We start from the raw sequence: 10,448 nt of genomic DNA, 5'->3' as shown, positions 1-10,448 counted from the left end.
ATACTACCTTTGTTCTTGTGTATTCTTTTTTGTTAAGCATTCTTTTTTGTTGTAATGAGAGAGACAGAGAGAGAAAGAAGAAAAAAGGAGCGAGAGAGAAAAGAAAAAGAGGAGAGCAGAGACAGAGAAAAGAGAAAAAAGGTGAGAACAGAGAAAAGAAAGAAAGAGGTAAAGAAAGCAAAAAGAAACAAAAGAGGAGAGAAAACTAGAAATAGAAAAAAAGGAGAGAGAAAACAGGAGAGAAGAGAGATTAGACAGTAAAAAAGAAAGAGACAAAAGGGAAAGAAAACAGGAAAGAAAGAAGAGAAGAGATAGAGGGGATAAAAAGAAGGGAGAGAAAAAGACGACAAGAAAAGGAAGAAGAGAGAGAGAAAAAGAGAAAGAAAAAGAAGAGAGAAAAAAAGGAAAGAGAGAAAGAGGATATGCCTTTGTCACCAACATCTCCCACCACTACCAGCTGCAGCTGGGGCCTGCCCATCCAGAGCAGTGTCCGAAGCAGTGACACCCCAGCAGCAGCCATCAAGGCCAGGGGGATTATGCCTCCCGGATGGTCTCAGGGTGAGGTCTCAGGCAGACAGTCCCACATCAAACCTAGGCAGGGGCAGCACCAGGGTGCCAAAAACCAGGGACAGGATCTGGGCAGCACAGGGAAAAGCAGGCGCAGAGGGAGGCACCACGGGCAGGAGGGCTCATCTAGCCCCTTGGGAAGGCAGGGCCAGGCAGGAAGTGAGGGCTGCCCCAGGACTCCATAGGCTTGGGCCACAGCAGGAGGGTGGGGCCACCCAGTGGCACCCAAGGTGGGGCCAACCTCGGGCTGCACAGCTCTGCAGGCATGGGGCACAACCACCCTGCCTCCTGGCTGGGTCAGGACACTGGGCTTGGGGGGCTTCTGGCTTCATGTTCAGCCTCCCTGCATGCTGGGCACAGCGCAAGTGGGACAGAGCTGCCCCCAGTGCAAGGGTCTGGCTACAGGAGCCCCCCAGGACCCAGAAACAATCACTGTGGCTTCCTTAGCCTGCCCAGGCACCGGCCTTGCCCACCTGCTGCTCCCCTCCAGGGGCTGGGGCAGGTGCTGCACAGGGCCGCTGAGCTGCAGGCTCGTGGCCAGCTCAGCTTTGAGCACCAGGCCCTTGCACCATGGCCAGGCCCTTGCACCAGGGGGGGCTCTGCCCCACTTGTGCTGTGCCTGGCACACAAGGAGGTTGAGTCTGGAGCCGGGAGCCCCCCCAAGTCCGGCATCCTGCCCTGGCCAGGCAGCCTCCCCTCATGGGCAGGGCAGCTGCGCCCCATACCTGCAGAGCTGCGTGGGCCAGGCCAGGCCGGGCCCCACCTCAGGTGCCACTGAGCGCCCCCGCCCACCTACCCATCAGCCAGCTGAGGCCCAAGCCCGCAGAGCTGTGGGGCAGCCCCACTTCCTGCCCTCCCAAGGGGATGGCCAGGCCGGCCTGCCCATGGCTCCTCCCCCATGCCTACTTCACCCCATGCCGCCTGGACCCTGCCCCAAGCACCCAGCCTCAGTGCTCAGCACCCCAGTGGGATGGGGCATCTATCTACCTGAGCCCCAGGCTCACCCACTCTTTGGGAGCCTCCAGCTCAGCAGCCCTCCGCAGCACCTACCCGCAGCTCGCCTCCAGGGGCCAGGCCAGGCCGGGCTGGAGGGCACAGCCTGGGGGCACGGGGCAGGGTCAGCAGAACTCAGACAGAACTCTGGGAGAGCCCAGAGCAGCAAATTAAAAAAAAATTTAAACAATTTCCTCACACGTCTCCTGGGAAAATATCTCTGCATGCTACTAACTGGCACACATGCCAGGGGTTACTTATCCCTGGTCTAGGTCCAAACTCTCTGGGACCTCCCTTCAGGTAGTTGAAGGCTGCTACTAAATCCCCCCTAGGCTTCTCTTCTGCAGACCAAATAAGCCCTGTTCCCTCAGCCTCCCCTCATAAGTCAGGTGCCCCAGCCCCTTAATCATTTTAATCGCCTTCCCTGGACTTTCTCCAATTCACCCACATCCCTTCTGTAGTGGGGAGCCAAAACTGAACACAATACTCCAGATGTGGCCTCACCAGTGCCAAATAGAGGGGAAGTATCACTTCCCTCAATCTGCTGGCAATGCTCCTACTAACGCAGCTCAGTATGCTGTTAGCCTTCTTGGCAACAAGGGCACACTGTTGGCTCATATTCAGTTATTGTCCACTGTAACCCCCAGGTCCCCTTTTGCAGAGCTGCTGCTTAGCCAGTCAGTCCCCAGCCTGTACCAGTGCATGGAATTGTTCATTCCCAAGTGCAGGACTTTGCACTTCTCTTTGTTGAACCTCATGACATTTCTTTTGGTCTGATCCTCCAATATGTCAAGTTTTCTCTGAATCCTAGCCCTATCCACCAGTATACCTACTACTCCCCCCAGCTTGGTGTCATCTGTAAACTTGTGAGGGTGGATTCCATCCCATTTTCCAGGTCATTGATGAAGCTATTGAACAAAACCAGCCCCAGGACTGACGCCACTTGAGACATGGGGCACTCCACTTGAGACTGACTGGCAATTAGACATCAAGCCACTGATTATTACCCTCTGAGCCTAACTATCCAGCCAGTTTTCTATCCACCTTACAGTCCATTCATCCAATCCGTGTGTCCTTAGTTTGCATGTGAGAATGTTGTGGGAGACCATATCAAAAGCCTTGCTAAAGTTAAGGTGCATCAAGTCCACTGGTCTCCCCACATCCACAGAGCCAGTCATCTCATCATAGAAAGCAGTCAGGTTGGTCAGGCATGACTTGCCCTTGGTGAATGCATGCTGACTTCTCCTAATCACCTTCTCCTCCTCCAAATGCTTAGAAATGTATTCCTTGAGAATATGATCCATGATTTTTGCAGGGACTGAGGTGAGGCTGAATAGTCTGAGGTTTCCTGGATCCTCTTTTTTCTCTTTCTTAAAGATGAGCACTATATTTGTCCTTTTCTAATTATCTAGGACCTCTCCTGATCGTCACAAATTTTCAAAGATGATGGCCAGCAGCTCTGCAGTTGCATCAGCCAACTCTCTCAGCACCCTCAGGTGCATCACATCTGACCTGATGGACTTGTACATGTTCAGCTTTTCTAAATAGTCTCTAACCTGTTCTTTCACCACTGTTGGCTTCTCACCAGATTATGCTGTCAAGTGGAGTAGTTTGGGACCTGACCTTGACTGTGAAGATTGATGTGAAAAAGGCACTGAGCACTTCAGCCTTTTCCATATCACCCATCATAAGATTGTCTCCCCTATTCAGTAAGAGGCCCAAAGTTTCCCTGATCTTCCCTTTGTTGCTGACATACTTGTAGAAACCCTTCACGTCCCTCACTAGTTGCAACTCTGACTGCACTCTGGCCTTCCTGATTTCATCTCTGTATACCCGAGCAATATTCTTATACCCCTTCCTAGTAGTTTGGCCACGTTTCCACTTGTAAGCTTCCTTTCTGTGTTTTAGCTCACTGAAGAGTTCCCTGCTAAGCCAAACTGGTCTTCCGCCATACTTGCTAGTCTTCCTGTGCAACTATTAAACTTATAAGGATTAGAATAGCAGAGTTGCAACTATTTTATACATACTCCCGAAATGTGTCACACTCAGTGTAAAATAAACTTCTGAATTATATTTCAGTCCTACCTAGGGAGGTTTAAAACTACAAGAAATAAGATTCTCTCAAAATGAGAAAGAACATCCAAGCAGAGGAAGGATTTGTTAGGTAGTTTATAAAATTCTTTATATTAAAATTCTGTCTACACTTGTTAAAGATAGACCAAGTTGTAATATGTATCAATCTTACCTGTGTTGATGGGATCAGGTTTTGTTCTAATTACATGATACAACATGGTTCTGTAAAAGTTAAAGGGCTAAAATATAATATGCTCAGAATTGTTATATTGCATTATAAGTGTGCAAGCGTCACAACATTATCATGGCAATACCACATTTAATCACGCGTGAATAATATTAAAAGGGGCTGTTAATATCTTTTTTAGTTTTGTCAAAGAGTTTATGATTTGAGATCCCAATCAAATCAGGGAAAGGGTATCACAAATAGTACCAAAAGCTGTCTCTTCTTCTGGTCCTTCTGTCACAGAACTTAGAAAAGTCTGAGAGCACCATAACACAAACAACGAGAGTATCCTTCACCTTTGTTTTTACTGCTGGAAAAAAATAGCTCTCACCCAGGAGCGGCAAGACTTCTCAATTCAGCAAGCTACAGCAGCTGTTAGTTTATAAATCTAGCCATATAGTGCTTCAGGACCAGGTACAGACGTTACACTTTTATTGGTGTACATGATCAAAAACCAGTCTATACCTGTAACAGAAGTGGCCTATACCCATAACAGAAAAGAAGTTTGGCGCACACACTGGATCCTGCCATTTTTAAACTAGTGTAAGATTTGCATCCCCTTCCCAAAGGGCAAACGTGTGTTCTGGTCATAGAATGCTTCCTCATGCTGATGTGCTTTAATCCAGGTTCAGAGGAAGAAGAACGGTGTAACAGGGCTTAAAAGGGCTTTCAAGAAGCAACAGATTTTAATTACTGCATAGAACTCTTCTGTGGCCTCAGATGCCTGAAATTAATATTTACTTCCAATGCCAGCCTTAGTGAAAAAAGTATGTTGAACTCCACCCATGTTATCTTTAACCAACTACTGTAGTCACGTGAATCTGTACATTCTACCCTTCACAAAACTAAAAAACAAGAAAAAAACTCCACACCTTTTCAGCCAGGATAAACTATTCTCACAAGCTGGCGCAAGATACAGCAAGCCAAGGAAAGAGAAAAAATAAAGAATCATATCTTTATTATTAATGAAGTGCACTTAAAGTCATCATACCTCAAGGCTCCACCTGACAGAATAATATTCAATAAACATTGCATTCCTTTATGTATGAGGACTGTCTAAGGGTAAAATTTGTCTCTTGCTGCTTCTTTATAACCATTTGGGGAACTGCAGTCTGAGACACACTAAAGAATCAAGTTCCACACACAGCCTGCAGGCTCACTCACTGGGGATTTTGAAATGAGAAGTGAGAACAATAAGAAGACCAGGGTCAAATAAACTCAACAAACAGAGAAGACAATAAAGAGAAAAAAAGTAAATCACTTAAATGAAGAGAAACCAGACCCTGAAAGGTCTTAAATGTTATTCATTTACAATCAATAAAAAAACTACACAGGGACTCTGAGAAAAGAAATCATAATAAGTATAATGCTTTCCTGTGCTTAGTGCAAGTCAGTGTAAACAACAGGTTTTAAATCAAGGGTGGCTTGGATATTATAGTAATTGACTAGAAAAAGAAAAATTTATGAACTATTTGTCTACACCACCATGAAAGACTGAATATATTTCACTGAACTTTCTAGATAAACATACTAGGGGAAGGGAGCGAAAGAGCTACTTACCTTGCAAACACAACCAGCAAAAGCTTGGGCTGAGAATTTGTGTATCTTCACTAAACAATATCCTTCTCCCTGTTCATACTTCCAGGAAACCATCACAACCCAAAACAGAGATGCCAATGTAAGAAGGTAGCGTTGCTTACTTGAAAATAACTGTTTTATATACTACATATTATATAATCTCCTGGTCCCTGACACTTAGGCCTGTAGTGAAGTATCTGTCTGGTTTAGATCATAACCTCCACAAGAAACAGACTGTACACACTAATATGATCTGTACTGCTCAGTACCCAGACAGCAATTAATACAATTAAATCAAATGAACACCAATTTTCACAAATATTATTGCAATGACTCTAATTAAGAAATAAGATAGACACCAAGGTGCTCAGAAACATTAGTGATGAAGAAATTATGGTATTTTGATGGATTAAAAAAGATTCAAATGAAATGCAAAGAAAAATTAAAGCAGTCCTAACATTTTGCAAATTATCTTAAATTATTTGCACTCCAAATCTGATTTTGTCCACTCTGAATAAGAGAGAGACTACCAGACAGCATATCCAAGAGAAATAAAAGGAATATGAATGTGCAGATCCCCTCTGTAAAAGTAATAAACTGTAATGATCATAGGCAAGAGGAAACAAAGCAAGTTCAGTGCCAAATACGATCCCAAGCAGAATTTGGAAGAATATCTGCGTAAAAAAAAAAAAGCCTAAATCCACACTAATATTTCTGGAACGGGAAGGTCTTAATTCGTTTTCTAGAGCAATGATTCTCAACCAAGGTAGTGCAGCAACCTGGGATGCCCTGAGATCCTTTCAAGGATGCTTTGGAGGTGTGCAAACATGATTCACAAAATAAACCCAAACATTTCAAACAGGAATCCACTGTGTTAAAAACATTCTGACCTGTTGTGGCCTGTGTTCTTTGCAACAGAAGAAATGCTCTATTGTTTTTCTGTAGTCTGAAAAACAAGTGGAAACTAAGAGCTGGCATTATCTGAAGGGTGCCCTGAGTCTAAGAAGGTAAAGGACCACTGCTTTAGAGAATCCTCCGTTAAACTTCAGCCTCTGTATCTAATCATGGGAGAGGTCATTAAAGCACAGATCCACAAAGACACTTAAGCATAGCATCACCACACATAAAATTCAGCCTCCCAGCAAAAGGAATAGAATTCACAAACCCATCTTAGGCATCTAAGGGGAGAATTATGCATCTAAAAATGGAGGAAGGAATGATGCTCAATCAGCCAAAAGAGAGAGAAGCTGGTTCAAAATGCTACTTCTCTCCAAGACTTAAGTGCCTACCTAGAGACATGAGCAGGAATCCTGGTTTTGTCTGTTTAAAAATCGAAAATTCTCTGATAAACCGCCATATACAGATTTCCCAATTTAAAAACCCAAAACCTGTGTTTTTCCATTATTAAAATGAAACGCCACTATATATATATAGGTATCAGTTGAACACAACATTTTATTGATATATTTAGAATTTTAAAGCAATTTGGAAGCCTACCAGTGCTTCAGTCATTAGAATAAAATAAATTCTAAATGCCTATATATTTTGGTATTTGATTTTGGGCTTTTTATCATGGAAAAATCAGAGCTCCCCCTACCCCTTTCCTCACCAGGATGTGGGTCCACCTGCAGCTGCTCCCCCCACCCCTTTGTGGCACTGAGCAGCCTTGATATGCCAGTGCCCTGCCCCTGCCCCTCATTTCCAAGCCACAGCCCCCTCAGGCCTGCTGGTGCCCCTCACTCCTAACTCACTGCCCCCAGCACATGAGCAAGGGAGTGGGTATGGGGGGAAGTGGGGTGTGGGCACAGGTAACACATTGAGGGTGGGAGGCACAGGTAATGTTTGCAGGGGGGGGCAGGGAAACATGCCCCCCCAAGATTTCTGTGCCCACAGTGAGAGGTAAGGGGTTGCAGCCAGGCCAGACCAGCTTCCAAAGAGCTGCCTCCGTGGCCCAGCAGGGGGGACCTGGCATGGGAGGGAGCGCCGCAGCACCACGGCCATAATTTGAGGTGCCCCCTGCCTGCCCCGTAGCAGTGGGGGCCACAACTCCGCATCACTGCTGTGCCTCACCTTGGCAGCCATGGTGACATGACACTTTCTCCTGCACTGGGTCCCTCCCCTGCACCATGGAGGTGGCTCCTCCAGAGCTGGTCCAGCCCTGTGCCCCACTGTGGGCAAAGAAATTTTAGGGGACACATGCCCCCCCCACATTAGCTGTGCCCCTTCCCACCCTACCCCCAACATGTGGTCTGTGCCCCCTCTTCCCTCTGTGTGGCCTGTGCCCCTCCCCCTGCCCAATGAGTGGCCTGTTCCTCCTCTCCCCTCTGCCCAATGTGTGGCCTGTGCCTTCCCGATCCTCATCCCCACTCCCACAGACTTACCTGCAGAGAGCTGCAGGAGCTGCTCTCCAAGCTTCCTGGCTGCCACATGCATATGTGTGCGTGCCCATGCATGTGGCACCCCCTGCCTTGCTCACTCTTCTCCCACTCCTGCCAGTCAGCCAGAAGCAGTCCCTTGCAGGCTGGAACTGTGCCAGCCTGAAAGGAGACCCTGCTGTTTCCCATGCGTTCCTTCTTTAAAAGGGGAAAATCTATGATTTTCTCCTTGAAAAGAGAAAATCCACATTTTTCTCCATTGAAGGAGAAAATGTGTGTTTTTTCCACAGCAAACCAATAACCCGGATTCCTGGATATGAGTTAGACACCTATATGTGCCTGAGATTTAGTCTGAAATTTATTCCTGGACTTCATCAGCTAAACTGACCCTTTGGGTACAGAAAACACATTTGCTTCTTTCTTTCACGACCTGACAGAAGAACAGATACCTAATGTTTACAAAGGAATCCAGCAGTCAGACTGCCTTCCCAGGAAATAGGAGATGCGAGTTTTATGCCATTCCCAGCCTAGGGGCATTCAGATCTCTTCATTTCACCTCCTAGGAATGGGGTCTAAGCACCAGAGTACAGACTAGGCTTGGAATGAGGCTGTTTTACACCCTACTTGTTGAAGCTGTCCCACTATGCAGAAAGGAAAGCAAGATTCACGGGGCCAGAGAGAGAAAAAGCAATACAGCTCTGTAATCCAGTGAAAAGAGAGAGAGGCATGGGTTTCAGCCCATCTCCAACACTACATGTATATTTTGGTACATGACACTCTAAGGCAAAAGGACTAAGTAGTCCCTGGCACCTACGGATACCCTGCCATATAAATAGGTAGTCAGGATTTCTGTAGATTGTTTATTTCAATTTAGGTGCCTAAATTCTGCCCAAGGTGCATTTTACGTGACTACATGATTTTTCTCGTCACATTGTAAGTCACTTATGGAGACAGAACTTGGTTCTCTCATACATCAAAGGAAGGCACAAATCAAGGTAAGTAAAGGGTCAGATTCTGCCACCCTCCACTTATCTTGAGCCTCACTATTTCTTTCAACATGGTACAAGAGATGAAGAAACCATTAACTTGATATCAAGGGCAAAGTTAGGAGTCTAGCATGATCTCTGTTGGTAGCAAGCTCTCTTAAAATGAGGAGGGACTTTGCTTCTTATTTAAAAAGAAGCAACTGAGAATGAGGGTCCCTGAAGGTGTGAGCTATAGAAACAGAAACACTTACTTCCAAAGAAAGGTGTTCTCTTGTGTCTGTAAGCTTTGGTCAGGGTGTTCTTCTGATCTTGCCTTTCCTTCAGAACGCCTGACACATGAGTTTGGGTATAACCTCCTCTGGAGATGAGAACCTATAGAATGGAAGACCAAAAAATAAACAGTCTTCTGTAGCCGTGATAAGGAAAATACAGATTACCTGCACTTCTCTGTCCTTGTGCTCCTTAGAGAATTCCCATTCCCTCAGAGATCCTTCCTAAAATCACAGGCATAACAACCATGAATGCTTCAAGTTCCACAACAGCCTAGAAGCAATATTGAATAGAGGGGTAAAACTAAAATATGGTTTGAATCTTAGAATTACAATATTCACTGAATACTTGGGACACAAAATATTGTCTTCCTGATTAAAAAAAGGAAATCCTTTTAAATTTAGACAGAAACCCAAGAATTGGTGGTTGTCCAGATGAGAGAAGAATCATGCTTTCTGACATTTTACCATGAACAACAGGCATAGTACTGTCTGGTTTTGCTACCAGATTAGAGTATCCACTAGATAACAGAAATATCATGAATCAAACTCAGCTGCCACAACACCACCTCTAAGAAGCAGGGATATAAAAAGTTAAAATTTTAATCATTTAACCAATAAGTGCAGTAATAACCAGTTAGCTTACAAATTATTCTTTAACTCTGGGTGGGCACAGTCTAGCAGGGAAGAGGGGAAAGGAAAGCTGCACAGTACAGGTGCACCGACATACTGGTTCGATATCGGATTGGTGCCAATATAAAGAAAATTTACTATAATGGAAATCAGCATGAAGTGGCTGATAATTTGGCCAATAAAAGCCCATGCATGTGCACAGCCACAGTGCAGCACATAGGCAGTGAGCACAGCCCAGCAGCTTAGAGAGCTGTGTGCAGCTGGTAAGTTTGTTGTGGAAGGGGAGGGGGGAGGGAAGGGGCGTAGGGGGGCAGATCAATGTCCCCCGCGGTGAGGGAGGGAGCAGACCTGGGACAGGCACTGCCCAGGTGGGCCAGAGAGGGCATGGGACAGATCCGTGACTTGTCCAGGGGCACTGGTGGCAGGGATGGAAAGCAGTTCCTGCTGCTGTGTGCAGCTCACTTGGCAGCTCGTCTGGTTATTTGGTGGCTCCTGCTGCTCATTCAGGAGGGCACAGGGGGCGTGTTCTTGGTGTGGGTGGCAGCAGCATTGGGGGGGCTACAGTGAAATTTGGGGTGGCTGCAGTCCCCACCCCTTAATGCCCTCCCAGCACCACCACCACCCACCCTGAGTGCAGCACGGCCTCCAGCCCACAGCTGCAGCCTGCTCTGCTCCATCCCATGCAGATCCGGGGACACAGCCCCCCCTCCCCCCCGGATGAGCAGCAGTGGGAGCTGGTCCCCCCCCA

General features: G+C 46.3%; 1 protein-coding gene across 5 annotated transcripts in view; it reads right to left on the bottom strand.

Moving 5' to 3' along the window:
* Positions 1 to 10,448, bottom strand: part of FARS2 (phenylalanyl-tRNA synthetase 2, mitochondrial) — a 531,358-nt gene that overhangs the window by 506,765 nt on the left and 14,145 nt on the right. For 3 of the 5 annotated variants that reach the window (XM_019522122.1, XM_019522131.1, XM_019522107.1), the window contains exon 2: positions 9,046 to 9,171. In XM_019522122.1, the coding sequence (XP_019377667.1) occupies positions 9,046 to 9,171 (126 nt within the window). The remainder of the gene's footprint in view (positions 1 to 9,045; positions 9,172 to 10,448) is intronic. The other 2 variants (XM_019522113.1, XM_019522137.1) reach the window with 2 other exon arrangements.

Source organism: Gavialis gangeticus, unplaced genomic scaffold, assembly GCF_001723915.1.
Source record: "Gavialis gangeticus isolate Ggan-Ray unplaced genomic scaffold, GavGan_comp1, whole genome shotgun sequence".
NCBI lineage: Eukaryota > Metazoa > Chordata > Crocodylia > Gavialidae > Gavialis > Gavialis gangeticus.
The sequence above is the reverse complement of the archived record's forward strand: the minus strand, read 5'-3'. Positions and strand labels throughout refer to the sequence as shown.